The sequence below is a fragment of the Eschrichtius robustus genome, chromosome 1 (genome assembly GCF_028021215.1).
Source record: "Eschrichtius robustus isolate mEscRob2 chromosome 1, mEscRob2.pri, whole genome shotgun sequence".
NCBI classification, from domain to species: Eukaryota; Metazoa; Chordata; class Mammalia; order Artiodactyla; family Eschrichtiidae; genus Eschrichtius; species Eschrichtius robustus.
In genome coordinates, this window is record NC_090824.1 from 192,370,434 (window position 1) to 192,388,375 (window position 17,942).

The 17,942-nt window shown below is 48.8% G+C and overlaps 1 protein-coding gene across 9 annotated transcripts in view; it reads right to left on the reverse strand.

Annotated features, from left to right (window-relative positions):
- BEND7 (BEN domain containing 7) overlaps positions 1 to 15,608 on the reverse strand; it is an 83,272-nt gene extending 67,664 nt beyond the window's left edge. For 4 of the 9 annotated variants that reach the window (XM_068561648.1, XM_068561623.1, XM_068561616.1 and 1 more), the window contains exons 1-2: positions 15,230 to 15,366; positions 12,877 to 12,960 (exon numbers count right to left, since the gene is read on the reverse strand). In XM_068561648.1, the coding sequence (XP_068417749.1) occupies positions 12,877 to 12,960; positions 15,230 to 15,290 (145 nt within the window). In that variant the 5' untranslated portion in view covers positions 15,291 to 15,366. Of the gene's footprint in view, positions 1 to 12,876; positions 12,961 to 14,651; positions 14,791 to 15,229 lie in introns of those variants that run through there. The other 5 variants (XM_068561642.1, XM_068561607.1, XM_068561661.1 and 2 more) reach the window with 4 other exon arrangements.
- Between the last annotated feature and the right edge of the window lie 2,334 nt (positions 15,609 to 17,942).

A 17,942-nucleotide genomic window follows, 5' to 3' on the forward strand; every position in this document is an offset into this window, starting at 1 on the left:
TTCAATTTTCCTTTTTGTAACACACACACGTGTATTTTTTACACACACACTATTGTTAACAGTGGTTATCGGGACTTCCCTGGTGGCGCAGTGGATAATACTCTGCGCTCCCAATGCAGGGTTTGATCCCTGGTCAGGGAACTAAATCCCACATGCATGCCGCAACTAAGAGTTCACATGCCACAACTAAGAAGCCCACGTGCCGCAACTAAGGAGCTGGCGAGCCGCAACTAAAGGAGCCCTGGAGCCGCAACTAAGGAGCCCGCCTACTGCTGCAACTAACACCTGGTGCAACCAAAAAAAAAAAAAAAAAACAGTGGTTATTGCTGGAGAGCGTGACTGGGACAGGACTTTTTACTTTATACCTTGTTTTCAACTTTATACGTTAAAACTTTCAAAGTGGTTTTGGAATGAATATGTATTACTTTTTTGTAAGAAAAAAATAATCTGGAAGAATTATGTACAACCTTCTCCCTGTGGTAATGTGAAGCTGGGTATAAGGCAACTGGTAGAGGCAGCTTTGGACATAAAAAATCTTCTCTAAGTCACCCAGGAAAGATGAAGCTGGGCAGGAAGGAGAAGTAGGTGGCCAGAGACGGCAGCAAAAGAAAGTCAAGGAAGGAGGGGCCTGGGTGGGGCATATTTTGCAACCCCTGGGGTATAGGCCTAAGATGACTTTCTTTTGAAGTTCATTACAAGTCATGTATTTTTTAAAGGAATTTGGACGTACTTAGGGGGAAAAGTATTAAAGTTACCACTTATGGAGCGCTTACTGTGTACCAGGCCCTCTGGCGAGCACGCTGCCTGCACTTAATCCTGATCACAAGCTAAGAGGTCCGGATGTTATGAACACATCTCACCCAGGAGAAAACAGAGACTCTGAGTTTAGACATTAGAGACCCGCCACACTCCAAGGTCCATGAGCCTCACTGCTCTATTAAGACGCTCGGGAAACTAACTAGCTGGATGGCAGGAAGGGCTCCATCCACAAAACAGTCCCTCTGCGTGGCATCCAGGAAGCTGTTGTGACCTGCGCTGGGCGCTGTTTCAACTAGTCAGCACCTTAACCCCCTACTTATCTTAATACACATGGTGGAAACAATGAAACCTTTGGACCAAACTATCTTTATGGAGTCCAACTTAGTTGTACTGTTTCAAACTAAAAGAAGAAGGCTCAGACGTGTCCTATAAATTCAAAACATGGTTCATGTGAGTCCTGTTGGTTCTACAAAAGCCAAATATTTTAGCTTGGAAAAAGCAGAATAAGAATTTTTTTGTGTTCATGGTTCTGTGAAACATAAAGCAAAAGTCTTCAAAGGCTGACAATACACACAGGAAAAATATAACAAGATTGTAGATCAAGGGCTGCTTCCATTTTCCTAGAGTAGCATAACCAAAATCTTGCCTTCATTCAATATGAGAGACAATGTTCATAATTTACTGTCTGGAAAGAGACAATCCTTTTCAATATAATCTGAAATCTTGACCCTCTGCTCTACTGTACAGAAAACTCAAAAAGAACGCTAGTACAGAAGTACACATCCCCCCTCCTGACTGAGATGTTAATATACGTATTTACACCGTGGGTCAGTTAAGGATGAACAAGATTAAGGACTGGCGGTATTATATTTCTTCAGGCATTTAAATTTTTTAAAATATTCCAACTTAAATACACATGCTGTCGTACAGTTTCATCTTCAATGTAAATAATGTTAATGATGATGAAAACGGATCACATTCACAGCACCTTTCTCTTCCAAGAATCTCAAGAAACTCTGATGACTTTGGGCCCAAAGGCACCTGGAGGTTGGCAGTGGTCGCCTTCCCTGAGTGAGGCCAAGGGGAAATCTCCAGGGGTGAGGCAATCACAGCTTAAATCAGAGGCTTCCAATCTTTTTTGATTGTGATTCACAGCAAGAAAACCAAAGTTTCACGAATTTATCCTTCCTGCATGCAAGACACTCTGATATTTTCTATTTCTCTTCTTCTTCTTGTTCCTGTTGGTGACAATCTGCTAAATTGACTTCACCACGCACTTACAGGTCACGGTCACTGCCTTAAATGCCAAGTTTCCCTGGGCCCTCTCCGCACACTTCCTGGATCCCCCAGCCTCTCTCCGGTTCCAGCGACCATCTGTCTGTGGGGGGCCCGATCCCACTTCGGGGCTCCAGGCCCACATATCCAATTGCCCACTGGACGGCTCCACTTGCACATTTCAAGAGCAACCTTAAAATCACATCCAAAAATGTATTTTATGATGACTATCCCCGAGCCTTAATAAATAGCACCAACCCACTGTCCAAGCCAGAAACCTGGGCCTCATTTCCCATCCCTCCCCTCTCACAGCCAATTAATCACTGAGTCCTGCTTATTATAACTTCTAGATTGCTCTTCAGTCCTTCCACTCGCCTCCCATTACCACCTGATGGGGCTACGGCCAAAAGTCTTCAGCGCTGCTCCCCTCCCAGCCACATCCATCCTGAAGCCAGGGTGATCTTCCAGAAATGCAAACCGCATCACATGGCCTGCCTCGGTGGGATGCCGGCCACCTGGGGATGGAGGCCAGCGCTTGTGCTGGGGGCTCCTCCAGCCTTGGCTCCTGCTACGTCTCCCCTTGTTCTAGATGGCGGCTCTGGGGTCTGACACACAGTAGAATCACCTGGACAACTGTGACAAAATACCAGCGCCCAGGCCTCACTTCAGGACAATTAAATCCGAATGCCATTAGCGACTGTCCTGGATGGCCAGAGGGCTCCCTGCATCCGCTCTAAGGAAGGTCTTCGGCTCTTGGGGCCCTGTCATTTCCTGGCCGGCTCACAGCCTCGGCCCCACCCCCATACTTACTCTTCAGGTCTTTCTCTGCTTCAATGTCCTCTTCTCAAGGGTCACATCCCTTAACTCCCCAGATGAGGTCCCCTGGTTCTGTGTTCCCGTCACACCCTAGTGGGCTGTCAAATCTCCTAGCCTGGCACCAGGGGCTGCTCAATAAAGACCTACCAATGGATACAGGAATGGGTGAATTCTAGTATCAGCTATGCTGGGACGCTACTGTTGAGGAAAGCTGGGGAAAAAAAAAAAACCCCAAACACTACTGATGTACAAGGCGTAAACCAACACCTGTGGCATCTGTGACGGAAGTTCTCCCGGTTTCCGTGGGGCGTGGGGTTTGCAAGATGAGGCCACTTGGTGCCTAGAGTCAATCGTGTCTTTTATGAAAGCTCTCCCAAGGGAACGCGTCTCATCCTCAGCGCCTTCCTAGTTTATCGAAGACGACAGACAGGGCACCGTTTCCCCCATTTCACAAAGGATAAGACTGAGTGACCCAAAATGACCAAAGGGAGCCAGAGGAAGACGGATTAGGTCTGGGCCCCTCGTGGCTGCACTGCTCCCTCTTTCAGGGCGGAGTTAAGCAGTTCACAGGGACGGCTAGAGCTCCCCACTCCTGCAGCAAATGCTGCGCCGCCATATTCCACACGATGCTTATTAAGGTACCCGTTAAAGCCTTGCTAGTAATTGAAAAAATTATATATGTGCGAGGAGAATGAGTTAATGTTCACAGAAGAACCTTTACTTTTGCACCTCCTGACTTCTTCCTTTCGAGGTGTGCCTTAACCTTGCGTTTCTGTGGGGCTCTTTACACTTTATGTGTGGGTGTAAAGCCACGTTTGAGATATAATTCCTTTAGCCATGCAAGCAACTTCGTAGGCTATTATGTTGCATCAACTTTTTCTGTAAAAATAAATCGTTCAGGATATTATTCCTGGAACAGAATAAATTCTTGGAATTACTGAGTAACTTATGTGCCATACCACTGTTCCAAGAACACATTACTTATTTTATCATGACAAAGTCAAGTTATTAATCTTCTGGCTTCCATTTCAACAATGAGAAATTCTGTGAGATGCACAACAGACACCTGCATTACATTTCAGTTCAACTTTATATCATCCATAAACATCTCTGTTTTGGACACCTCGTCCGAACAAATGCTCACGGAATACTCTATGTAGCATTCAATTTTATGAAACTATAAAAGTTCCTTGCTGTTAATTACAGAGACAAACGTCTCATCACACACTTGGTTACCAGATAGCATAATTAGTTTTCTCCATTAACCTTTCAGATATAAAATTTGATTTCCAAGTTAAAAAAAAAACAAACATTGTAAAACCCTTGGAATTCAAATAACACAGTATATGTTTGTACATGCTGGGAAAAAAAATGCAATACTAAGAAAACAATTTTATGGATTCTTATTTACAAGGATACTGATTGTCTGGAATCTCGAAAGAAAATCTGTCTAAGCTTCTTAATGGTTTTAAAATATATGATCAAATATGCAGGCAATAAGCTGTCCTTTGTGCGGAAAGGAGGCACAGTAACCTGACCTTGAACGGAATGTGCCCTTTGATCTCTCTCTTCTCGGGATGGTGATGCAACTGAATTGGTCCATCACAGCCTCTGTCATTTGTTATCCCCCCTTCATACGGGCATCTGAGAGAACGGTGAGGGAAGGGCATCCAGTCTATGGCGATGCACTAGTTTTTCTCCACTCAAAGCTAAAGGACCCCACAGCCCTGGCCTGCTAAGGACCACGCTCTGGCTCACGTGTGCTGGGGGCAGTTCTGATCATCGCAATGACTGGGTGGGACGCTCCCGACCTTCATGTGTATTTATACTGCCAACATTCAGAGGGTGAGATCTAGACCTCCTTCCACGCACAGGACAGTCCTGCCCAAGAAAACCGTCTCGGTTCAACAAACTGTCCCACTCGGATCAGCTGATAACTGGCGGCAAACTACATTTTAACATGTCTTAACATGGTCCTCATTCATTTATCCAAAATGAGCGATCGAGAGTCTACTTGGTGCCAGGTATTGTGCGCTGGGAACACAGGAAGCTCAAAGTCTTGCCCTGCAGGAATTCAAGGTGAGACTCAAGCGGTCAACAGAGGATCTCACGGGCAAGGCAGTTAGTAGAGGTGGTTGTAGGCAGGGACCAGCAGAGCAGATGCCAAGCCCACGGTATTGCAACATTCCAGGGGCACCTTCACACCGTGCAGCTTAAGCCTGCGAGGCCCTGGGGGCGGGGGCAGGGATACACACAAGGGCGTCCTATTCCCAAGTTAAACTTTAAAAGGGGGCCTGGGGACTTCCCTGGCGGTCCAGTGGTTAAGACTCCTCGCTTCCACTGCAGGGGGCGCAGGTTCGATCCCTGGTCCGGGAACTAAGATCCCGCAAGTCGTGTGGCTCGGCCAAAAATAAAGAAATAAATAAAAGGGGGGCCTGCTGTTAACCTCGTAAGAAAGGGAAAAAAATGTGTAATGAAAAGTAACTGTTCCATTGTCAGTGTTGGTGTATGTTACTCCTGCCATGTGAGGTCCAGGTAGCTACTGAGGAGGACGTGTAGATTTTCACCTCGTGCAGCCAGGACGGGAGCTGGGAGGTAAAAGAGGTGAATGATAAAGCTTCAAGATGGCTGATCTCGCTGCTTTATTTTTAATTTGAAATCGGGCTCCTGGCACATTCGCCAAGCATCCTTGGATGTTTGTGATATGACCAGCGTGGCGCTGGGCGGTGGGGACACAGAGATGACCATGAGGGAGCTTCCAACCCTGGGGGGCGAGACAGAAGTAAACTGGTAGTGCCTTCGCTTTGGTAGAGATACTGTGGAAGGAGAGGGGAGGGGGAAATCAGAGAAGACTGCCTGGAGGAGGTCAGCTTGGAGGCTTTAGGGATGAGAGAGCCAAGCAAAGCGGAGGGAGCATGGTGCAGGTGCGGGGTTGCCAGCAGAGGGGGTGGTCCGTGCAGCCACCGAGGCGAAGAGGTAAAGAGGGAAAGTGAGGCCGCTGCAGGAATGGGAAGTGGTTTGGTGGGAAGGGCAGTGTCAGGAATAAGCTTGAGGCAGGCAGGTGGCAGTTCATGCAGCGTCTTATCTGTCATCTGGGTCCTAATCTGAAAGCCACAGACAACCGGAGGTTCAGGCAAGGGGGCGATTCTCCAGGGGCCCTCCATGTGCCCCCTGCCTCAGTCACCATAGGTCCCGGCGTGCATCCTGCTACTGCGCTAACATTCCTTCCCAGGTAGTGTTCTCTCCAATAATCTATTAGTTTCAAGAATAACAGACTTGTTGCATAAACGTCCTAGATCTATTTTCAACTTTGAGATGCAAAACACACTGTTCCGGAGTCTTCCTTTCACCTTATGGACGGCCGTGCTCTTTTCCTCCAAAAGGAAACATCCATATTCCCATGGGAACCAGGGAGGCTAAATTGTTAAGACATCTTCTTAGATTCTGTCCCTCATGAAGATTTCTTTGTGTTAGTGATACGGTCGTGATCGTTACTAGAAAAGCCAACTCTCACAACCCATCACACGTTTCATGTATACGGCGGTTGCTGAACCACACCAAGCTCTTATGAGAAACAGAAAGACAGGTGCGTGCAGTTGTGCGATGGGGTCGGGGCAGGGTTCCCAAACGGGCCATTCACCAAGGTCTGCTGCTGCTTAATGCATGGATTTTCTTAAATCCAGGTAGGAAAACTTGCTGCAGGTGCAGCCCGAGAACCAGACAATCAGTTCTAAACACGGGCTTACAAACAGGGCAGGACAGTCTTCAGCCCGTTTATAGAGGTGTGCCAAGATCACAGCGGAGTACGGAGCCAGCAGAACATATGTTATTTTTCAGTTTGGGTTTGCAACATGCCGCTGCTTTCATATGCGAGCTCCTCTCCTTTTTGGTCTTTTCTAGATTTGAAAAAAAAATTATATTTCGAGTTGTCTCTCACCCATCAACATCAGAAATCCCCAGTTTCTACGCTAGTTTAGTACATGACCAAAGCTTCTTCGGTTAAATGAGGCATATCTTTGGCTCACTAACTGTCTCTAAAGTCTCAAGACGGTAGTATATTTTAAAGCAAATCTTCAGAGTCCTACGCAACCGTATCCAGTATACTCATGCAATGAGATAACGCAGATTTGAGTACCGATAATTTGGGTACCGACTGTGATCAAACAAAATGCTGTGCTAAGTGGCTTAAAGGATTCAAGACAGAATCCAGGTGCCACTTGCTCTGTGATCCTCCAATGTACATGAGGAGAGATGGGGCAAAAACGACCACAGTTCAAAGTGGGAAGTGTTTGGGGTGACCTGGAGCACAGCAAAGGCACGTACAAAAATGAGGAACTACTAGGCAGTCCATGGTAAGTGCCATAGGAGAGCGGTGTTCCTATTTAGTGCTGAGGTGTCCAAGAAGAAAGCATAACCTCTAAGTCAGAGGAGAAGGGAGAAGGGGATAAAAATAAGAATACAGCATTTTCTACTTTGAAAAAGTGTTTCACCGTATAGGACGTCCTGCATGCTGTCGGGGCATCTGATGAGGGACTCAGGACCACCACCAGTATTGCACTACGGAAGATAAAGGAAACCCAGGACCACCACCAGTATTTCATTATGGAAGATAAAGGAAACCCTCAAGAGTCTTGTCCGAGGTGTGCTGAACTGTTAACCTGAGATTCAAGCTGGGGTTTTCCGACCTTGGTGGATGTTAAACAAACCTTAGTTCCTTTCTTCCTAAATGGGTCCCGGGCTTCCCCGCGTCCAAGCCTTTGGCCGCCCCCTTTCCTTCTACCTGTGGTGGGGCCCCCTTCCTCACCTGGAGGTCCTACTTTGTTGGGGGGGGGCAATTGGGTTCCAGGGAGGTAAGTTACATCAAAGTCGAAGATGGTGATGCAGATTAGGGGCAGACTGTGGATACTCAGGACTCAGTTAAGGGATTTCACCTTGGCCCTAGAATCCATGAGAAGGCAGTTAAGCCTCTGAGCAGGAGAGAGAATAATGAATTACATACTAAGATCAGCTCGTGTGGGCAGAAGGGGACGGGGAGAACAGGCCGCTCTGGCTTAAGGAAAAGGGGACAGAACTAGATGTCAAAGCACCCGATTTAAAGCGGGGCCAGCTACTAATTCCTGTGTGACCTCGGGCAAGTCACTGTCATCTCCGAGCTCAGCTTCCCATTTGTCTCAGGGACATAACACCTACCTCATGGTGTGGTTATGATATTAACTCAGTGATTAATGGAAGTATGAGACAGGCCTAGCAGCAAAAGCTCCAGAACTTCAGGCAGTAAAGTAAGTGCTCTCCAAGGACAACTAAGTCTGCACCCACAGCTACAGAAGCACATGTACTTATGTGCACTTATATTGAAAGAAGCCATCAGTGTTTAGGTCTCCTCAAGAGGCTCTCAGATTTGACTTTGCTTGCTCTTGTTTTTGAAGCCATTTTTGGACCCACGGTAGAACCAGATATACTTTCAGTGCTGCAGGAATTCTCGGAAACCATCTGGACAAGAGGCTTTTACACAGTGATGAGGGCACCCTGACAGTTCTGCAGAGGCTGGCAGAGGAGGGTGGGACATGGGACACGGTGCTCTGGGCTTCTTCTGCCTGCTCCTGGCTGCCCCACTCTTCTTCCACTTCTGTACATATTGGGGTCCCAGCCAGGAGTTCATTTGAACGAGCCTTTCCCGTGGTTAAGGGCACGGTTTTGGAGACAGACAGACCCTGGTTTGTATCCTGGTTCTGTCACTGAGTTACTTTGTGAAATCCTCAAATTCCTCGCCTGTGAAGTGGAAATAATAATATCTTTTATGGGACAAATAATGGGATAACAAAGTTCTTAGCATGGGGACTCCCGGGGAGCTCCAGTAGTTAGGACTCGGTGCTTTCACTGCCACCGTGGCCCCGGGTTCAATCCCTGACCAGGGAACTAAGATCCCGCAAGCCGTGCGGTGCGGCCAAAAAAAAACCAAAGAACAAAAAGCAAAGTTCTTAGCATGGTAGCTGACACACAGCAAACTCGATGAATGACACCTACTCTTGTTGGCTGCATTTCTAACCCGAAGAGAATTTCGAGACTCTGGGGACCCTGGTAGAGGCCGCTGTCATCAAGAAAGCCATTGAAAAGAGATTCAAAATATCGGAGATCTAGACCCTGCTCACTTGGCTTGGCTACTGCACCCTGAGCTTCATCTCCTGAAAGTTGTGTCACAGACTGAATGTTAAAAAGAACAACTAGACCAGGGCCTGACAGATAATTGGAGTGCAATAAATATCTGAATGAATAAATGGACCAGACACCTGAAAAATAGACATGTTTCATATTTATCTATTATAATAGTAAATCTAGAACAAAATCCAAATATAAAAAGAGATTTTATGAAATGTTTGTATTATAGTTATGAATAGTAAGTTCATTGTCTCATTAAAATTCTTCCTAAAAGTGCCCTGCTGCCAGCTGAGGTCTCTCCGATGATCCTTGGGATTTGCCCGGCTCAACCAGGCGGAGGCAAAGGATCTTTGGACAGGAGACCTGGGTTTACTCCAGGTTCTGCTGCTTATGAGCAAGTCACTCAACTCTGAGCTTCAGTTTCTTCCTCTGGGGAATGGGAATAACAACACCGCCCAGCCTACCGCACGGGTCCACTGTAAAAGTCATGGGATGCCAGATGCGCCAGCGCTGGCCGAACTACGAAGTGCACCTGGCACTTAAAGTCCGATGACGGTGATGCTTGGCCCTCTGCTGAGACTCACATCACCCCTCCCACCTGGAACCTTCTCCAGCTCCCCTCTGCCTACCCAAGTCCTCCCCTAGTTCAAGATCTCCCCCTTCCAGAGCTTTCCACCCGACCCTGAATGTGATCCTTCCCTCCCAGCTCTGCTTTTGCGCATTGTCCGGAAGGTTCACATTTGTGATTTATCACGCACACGCGCTGTGCGTGCTATGGGGTGTTTCCAGCTCAGGTGGACCTGCGTGGGGTCCCGGCTATGGCGCTTGTCCCTTGGAAGACCTGTGGCAGCCCACCTGACACCTCTGAGTCTCATCTACAAAAACAGGGATGGTGATAACTCTCACAGATTTGCTCTGAGGAGTAAATGAGATCCTTCACGTCAAGTGCTCGACTCGACGCTGGGCACAGAGCAAGCACTCAGACAACCGCAGCTGTTACGGCGGACTGAATTTTGCTCCTTCACTGTGCCCTGAATTTGTCCTGTCACCCCAACTGGATTTTAATTCTTGAGGGCAGGGTCCCTGTCCCATCCACTTCTTTGGTTTCCCCTGACCCCACTGCCACTCTAGAAAAGTGCTGAGTTCGTCACATATTCTCAAAAAAACACCTGTTGAATGGATCAAAACGAATTAAGTTGTGTTTCTCCAAAATAGTGACCCAATCTTCATAGTGGCCCATCACGGCCAACTTGACAAAGCCAACGTCCACAGGGTAAAGTAACTTCTTCGGATCCTGTTATCAAGTTAAAAATGTGGGAGGAACACCCAGAGCGCTCAGCCAAGCCATTCACACCATTGAGCTATCCTACCTCGCTGGATGTGCTGCATGAATCAACAGCCTGAAAATATTCCGAGGAAATTGATTTGAGGTGGGAACCTCTGCCAGATTCTGGAGCGTTCTCTTTCCCTGAGACATGAACTGTAATCTTATAGGCGCAGATAGTATCAAAGATGACACGTATGTACGTCTGAACGCAGAAGATCCCATACACCATCCCGAGGGCCATGTGTGAGGAACGCGTTATAGGTGAAACAGTTCTGCTATTTTGCTAACAAACTCCCTTGGGTGTCACAGACCTCACGCAGAATTCTGCGCCATGATGAGTGACTTCACATTTGTGAATAAGAGCTATTAGCTAAATAAAAGTCCACTTTATTACACTGTCAACAACAGAATTCTGATTCTCATATGCTATCAGTAACTATTCTCAATTACTCTAGAAATCGGGTTTGCGTCATCATTTGCGCTTCCACTTTTTTTTTTTTTTTTTTTTCCAAACTGACCTGAAGATCACAAAAGAGAAATGTTCTTTGGGAACCATATCACACTTTTCCCAGAATGAGCAGAAGACTGAGAATAACCCAGGCATTTTCATGCTGGTCCATCTTTTGTCTCTTGATGTCAAAGGGCCTCCCTGACCAACAACTGAGAAACTTATCCCAAGCCTGGCCTTTCACTGATGGTCTCTTATCTCCCTGGACTCGCGCTAGGAAAAACGAAGCCAGGCCTGCCCCGTGGAGAGTTTACCTTTTACCGAATTCCGAGCGCTGGCATCTTCCTGCCCTGCATCCTTCACTCTCTCGTACCCAGAATCCACCTACTGTATAGCGCCCTCACCATTTTCCAAGTAGGGAGCAGAAAGGGGGGAAAAGCCTGCTTTGTTGGAGATGAACGAAACCGAGGATGTGATGTTCTTTTTTATGATAAATGTACGTTTTTCTACTAACAGGCAAGTTCTTCATTTCAAATGGTTAGATCGAGTGGTGCTTTGATATATAGAATTCCAACCGATCGAGTTTAGGGAACTGAAAATACAGAATTCTGAGTAAGTTGAAGGAACTGAAGAGAGTACAATCCAGGAATATCCTCCTGCTGGGTCTTAGCGTTTCGCTTGACTGTGAACGTTTTGGGTTCTAGACCTCTGAACGGTAAACAGGTGCCAAGAACAGTGCTGGCCTCAGTCATGCTCTCTGTCTGGATGGAAAGATTCACGTGCCTTTGGTGCTCACTTGTGGAAGAAATGCCATTACTTCCCTCCCCTTTTACCTCTACTTATTATCTGTTTGACTTCTCGGTCCTTTGCAACCCACCCTTGCTCTTCCTCAAAGCAAAAGAGTGAGAACGCCCCACTGCCTGGCTTCCTCGTTGTTTTAATTGGCAGTACATTGGGTCTGCGCACACATCCTGCTTCCTTAAGACCTATCAACTCTCCCCAGAGATACGGCCATTCTGGCCCTTGCTTTCAATGCCTCTTGCTAGGACCGTCTCCCGTGTTCTGTTTCCTCGTGTGCGGCACCCAGCTCTCACCCTGCCCCTGGGGCTCGAGGAGGTATTGGGGATGGGCAAGGTGAAGGCCAAGCGCCATGATGTACCCTCCACTCCAACCTCACGGGTACTTCATTCTTCGTGGCAGAATCCTAAATCGTTTAATTTTTGGCTCATGGTCTGCAAATAACAAACTGCACGGGCAAGGCCCCTCAGGTACAGTATGTGCACCAAAAACCACACTTGGAAAGAGGGGCATCCTCTTGGGGGACCTACTCATCCATCACGCAGCTACTCTTGTCGGATGGCCTCCAAGATGCTGCTTTGCTCTGCTTGGCCCTGGGGTGAGCTGGGAAGGAGGGTGGGGAGAGCAAAGCCTGGCTCTTCTCTCTGACCACCGATGCTGGTGTGAAATGAACACAAAGCCAGACAGATGAGGAGGGGCTCCGTGATCGCTAGTCCTATCAAGAGGTGGTTCAGCGGACAATCACACTTTTCTCTTCCTTCCGCTTTTTGGCTGGAGAGTTAATTTAATTTTGTCATGGCAGGATTAGCAACCAGGCCACAGAGGTGAAGGGACATTATCATCAGACAGCATATTAATCCTCTATCCCACCCAAGGCAGAGGCAAAACCAAACAAATAGCAGCTTCTTGGAAATTGAATTTCTGTTACCCAGATGTCAAAGATGTAATACCCCAATTACACAAACTATTGCCAGTGAAGCATGCCAGTGAATACGCAATGTAAATGGGGTGAACGCAGAGCCACAAAACTGCACGGTCAGCATCTGGCTCTGGGTGTGAGTGATAATTAGCACTGTGTGTAGACACTAATAAACATTTATGTCTGAAATTACAACTTTTAGCAATGTTAATAAGGGATATATTGGCAATCTGTAAAATAAAAGGTCTTGAAAAGAAGGTCATACATTAAGCAATGGCAGACATTTCCCATTGTGGCACAATCTTTTTTTTTTTCCTTCTCTCTAATTGCAAATGGCCATGGTGTTTTGCTGAGAAATTAATTGATATAAGAACCTACCTAAAAAAGTGGGTTGTGTCTCTTTGGCCTCCCCATTAACATCGGTGCTGAATTCTGAGATCTTATAGACCTCATGGTGATAATCTGGGGTGAGAAGACAACGAAAAATTAGAATTCTAATGACCTACAAGATATGAATAAGCAAGAAAGGCTAGCATCTCATTATACATAGTAGGTATAAGCTATACTTTAATTTATAAATATAATTTTCGAGAACTCGGTTAATCACAGAATTTGTAGTCACTGGTCATCCCTACAACTTTGCTTACTCTGGAGAAGTACACAGACTTGAAATTATTACTTTGACTTTAGAAAACGGCTCTGCTTGATCACACAGTTTTCACAGGAAATTTGGCCCACAGATGCCAATTACATACGAGGCTTCTTTTCTTCTAAATGACAAGTTATGTTTACAAGGAATAGAAAGAACCTTGCCCAATCATAGGCCAGGGGAAGATGCCAAATTTATTTCTACAATGCATTTTCATGAGTAGATGAATAGTATGCTTTAGAGTTACCTGGTACTCTCAGTTTACCCAGAAAAACCCCAGCCTTTGAGCAGCTTACAGGCAAGCACACATGAAAAATACTGATTTGTTATTTCAAGTATAGTATAATTTGGATAAGAAAGTGAGTCTTGCATTCAGCTACTGCACTTTAATATGCAACCGTTTATGTTCTAAAAATGCACCTGCAGAGCAGAGAGAAAAATCAGACCCATAATTTTTTTTAAAAAAAGGAAAAAAACAAACTTGCTATGTCAGTCAAACTTTAAGACACAGTATTTTACAAGCTTCTCTATAGAGGCTACTGTGCTTTGGCAGTTGTCTGTTTCTAATAAGTAGGATCGCTTAGGTAAGAAACTAGACTAGGTCCCTTGTTAACAGCGATTCCCTTTTTGGGGCCTTAGACCTCCCAGGACAAGGTCTACAAAACTCCTCTCACTTTTAAGATAAAGTAGTAGGTTCCCTGAGGTCATAAATAAGAAAGCAGCCTACATTCCAGAATGAATCAGATAGACCAACAGGCCAGTCAAATATGGAGGGACTTTTAAAGTACAAATGACTGAGCAATCAACACTGCTGGGGGAAAAAAATGTACGTAGAGACAAGGAAAAGCCAAATATTTTGAATACGTAAAACTACTTCAGGCTTTTTTCATTAAACAGTATCCAAGCTCAATCGGAGGAAACAGGAGTAGATCTCCAAAATGTCTATAATCAAACCATTTTCAGAGTAACCCAAAGCAGGCTTTACTGAATCTGCATCATAGTTAGCTCAGCTTAGCTGGAAATTGCAGTCGCCCTCGAATTTTCATCAGCTTACATGGGACTTCTCCAGGTTGTTAACACAATCGCCTTGCTCTCTGCTCTGATGCCCATGCTAGATAAAACAACAGAGGACCAAAGTGGACAGGTTCTCTGGTTTGGTTGTGACTTCAAGCTGATTCAAAGGCGATACTTGAACAGGATCATTCTAAACTCAATATTGGGACTTGTGACATGATGGGGAGAAAAAAGTCACCTGCCTCTAATTTAAGGTGACACGATGCATTTTGATAGACACATTTTTACGTCTGCCCTTAAGTTCTCATCGTTTTTCGAAGTCACATCAGGAAAAACAGAGACTCTTAACAAGTCACTGACCACAGGCAGGACTATTCAACTTTCCCCTCGCCTGATGAAATAAACCCAAGCCCAGAGACTGCTGTGTACACCTGTTAAATCGTCAAGGGTCGGCTGGATTTTTTTTTTTTTTTTTTTTAATGATACTTACCTGACGGATAAGTGGTCTATTCGAAAACACCTTTCCAGGCCAAATAACGTACCCAGAAAAGATGCTGAATGTCAACAATTCTTATTTGGGCTTGGACACCTAACGAGCGTCTTTCTCCATCTTCCAAACGCCACCAGCACCTTTCTTCCTCCTCTTTGGGGGTTGGAAAACACACCGACCCCCAACCCACCACAAGCACTGGTCCGGGTTGGTGTCCGCACGGCCTGATGGACAGGCGTCCTCCCCCACCCCGCCGCCGAGCCACAGGAGTGGAATACCAAAGAAGGCTCTCCGCGCCCCAAGTGTCATTGTTTGCTAATTTCCTGATGTGCCCTCCGACTTGTTTACGCGGAATCACATCCTGCCTCCCCCCGGCACAACTTTCCTCGCCGCCCGGTGTGGGCGGCCGCAGCCCCCCCTCGGGAGGGGGCCGGGGGGTCCCGGGAGCCCCGGGCCCCCGGGACTTGGCTGCGCGGCCCGAGCGACGGGCAAGGGGCCGGGGGCTGTTTACGCGGCGCCAAGTCCTCGCTCCGCCGCCCGCACGCCCCCCGCCCGGCCCGGCCCGGCCCGCTGCTTACCTCGGCTCACCAGTTTGAAGCTCTGGGATTTCCTGCTCCGCTTCCTCTCCGAGAACTCCATGGTGCGGCGGGCGGGCGGGCGGGCAGGGCAGGGGCTGCGGCCGGGAGCGGCCGGCCGGCCGGGCGGAGGGACGGAGGGAGCGGCGGCCGAGGCGGCGGCGGCGGCGGCGGCGGCGGCGGCGGCGGCGCTGGCTCTTGTCACCCGGCAGCGGGAGCGCGGGGACCTAGGTCCGTCTCTTGGATCCGCAGGGGGGAGGCACAGGCAAGGGAAAAACCACTCGAGCCCGCCGGGGGCTGCGGCCGGCGGGGCCCGGCGGGAGGCGCTCTCCCGGGAGAAGTTGCCCCCTCCTGGCCGCCGCTCAGCGCGCCCCCCGACCCCGGCTCATCCCCGGCTGCCGGGCGAGACGCCGCCGGAGCCGAACTTTCCGTTGGGGAGCGCGTAGCTGGGGGGGCGGGGAGGGCGGGCTGGGGCTGCCGGCGCTCTGGGCGCTCGCCGCGGGCCGGCCTGGGCGCAGCTCCGGACGCGGCGGCGGCGGCGGCGAGCGCGGCCCCGGGGACGCGGCGGGCGGGCCGAGGGCGGCGGCGGCGGCGGCGGCGGCGGCGGGGTGCCAGCCGGGTCGGGGCGCTGACCGCCCCCGCGGGAGGAGGGGCGCCGGGAGGAGGCGGCGCCGCCGGGACCCCGGGGCCACCTGCTGGCGGAGCGCGGCCGCCGCCATCCCCGGGGACCCGGGCCGCCGCCACCCACCGGCCTGGCCTCGAGGAGGAGCCGGAGGCCGCGGCGCGGCGCTTTCGGCCCGGCCGGCCGGCCCTTCCGTTCCCCCAGGACCGAGGGCCCTGCCCGGCGCGGGGGTCCGGCCGCCGGCGCCGCGGGGGTCGGCGAGTCGGGGCGCGGCTGCCCGGGGGGCCCGACTCCGGGCCCCGAGCTCGCCTGCGTCTCCTCGCCGCTCCCCGGGGCCGATCTCGTTCTCAACAGCCCTGGGTGTCGGGGACCCTCCTGGCCAGCCCACTCCCCGCCTTGAGATTCCGGGTGCGCGAGGGCCAGACTCACTGGTTTCAGGCAAGTTTTAGGGGGAAAAAAAAAAAAAAAAAAATCAACCGAAACCCAAAAACTTACCCATCTGCGCTCTGCAAGGAAAAGAGCTTTCAGAATTGACTGATGAGTCGAGTATGGAAAAGAGTGAGCTTCAGTTCTTTACCCCAATACGAGGAGGGTTGTAGGAAGATCGGGAGTTATGTTCAAGGAGAGAACTTGAAATGGGGGCTTTGGGGAGGGTAGAAGGGGTGAGCGGTGCGACGTCAGGGGGTGCCCGAGCGCTCTGCTGACTCTTAGGGAAGAAATGGCCAAGGCAGGTGCAGAGGGCTATGCCTTTTGATGTGACAATGCCAGAATAATTGGCGGAAACCGAAAGCTTGTGTTAGTTTTATACAATATTCTTTTCTAGGGAGCTAAGAGCACACCATTGCTTTCTCACAACAACGTTATTGTGGGAATGGAAGAGAATTCTATACCACCTGGGACTGGCGGGACAGAAATGTGATCTGACGAGCTTAAAAGTACCGCCACCAAACTGATCATCTCTAGACCAGAACACAAAGAGAGTAGACAGATGGACAACCCATCCAGCACTGTGACAAGTTCAGGTGGCCTCAAAAGAGTAGAGAGGAATAAGGGGAAAGGGTATGTTGATAAATGTGGTAACAGGTTCCACTGCGAGTCTCGCTCAAGTGAGACAGCAACCTGAGTAAACATATACACACCAGGAAATTAAATCAAGGAGCAAGGTAACCCAGCAACGAGTGGAAGCAGAGCCTGGTATGCCTTCTGAGGTCTTATGTTAGGTGGCCCGTATGTGCCAAGTGGGGAGGCTGGTTTTACCTGGCTTGGAGGTGAGAAAGAGGACCGTTCACTGAGTTCGCTAAAGCAAACGCTTAAATAAGAGGTTCTTTACTTTTTTGGTCACTGTCTCCTCGGAGATTACGTTCAGAGCTCAGGGCCTTTTCCAAGAAGATAACGTGCGGGACAAAATTTTGTATAGATTTCTTTGGAGTTCTGAAAGGTGGCGGAAGGGATTAACGTGATAACAAGGGTTGATCAACTACGCTGTTTGGTTCTCTACCATTTCCCCCCCCCCCCCCCCTTTCTTTAAAACCAAGCACCTAAAGATGTTTTGAAGATTTCTAAAGAAACAAAGCGTATGAAGCTGCTCCCTGGGCTGGGACCCTTTTCTTTCTTTTGTTTGTAATGCCTTTAAAAATGTTATTCCAGGACTTCCCTGGTGGCACAGTGGTTAAGAATCCACCTGCCAAGGCAGGGGACACGGGTTCGAGCCCTGGTCCGGGAAGATCCCACGTGCCGCGGAGCAACTACGCCCGTGCGCCACAACTGCTGAGCCCACGTGCCACAACTACGGAGGCCCGTGCGCCTAGAGCCCGTGCTCCGCAACAAGAGAAGCCACCGCAGTGAGAAGCACACGCACCATAGGGGAGAGTAGCCCCCGCTCGCCGCAACTAGAGAAAGCCCGCGTGCAGCAACAAAGACCCAACGCAGCCAAAGATAAACAAATAAAATAAATAAAAACAAACGAACAAAAATGTTATTCCAGAAGCCACAAGGCTGAGCACTGCACTGACTGAGGAACATTTAGGATCGTTCATGCCTTGGAGTATACAATGAGATTTTTATTATGCTTAAGCTGTGATAAAATCATTGAAG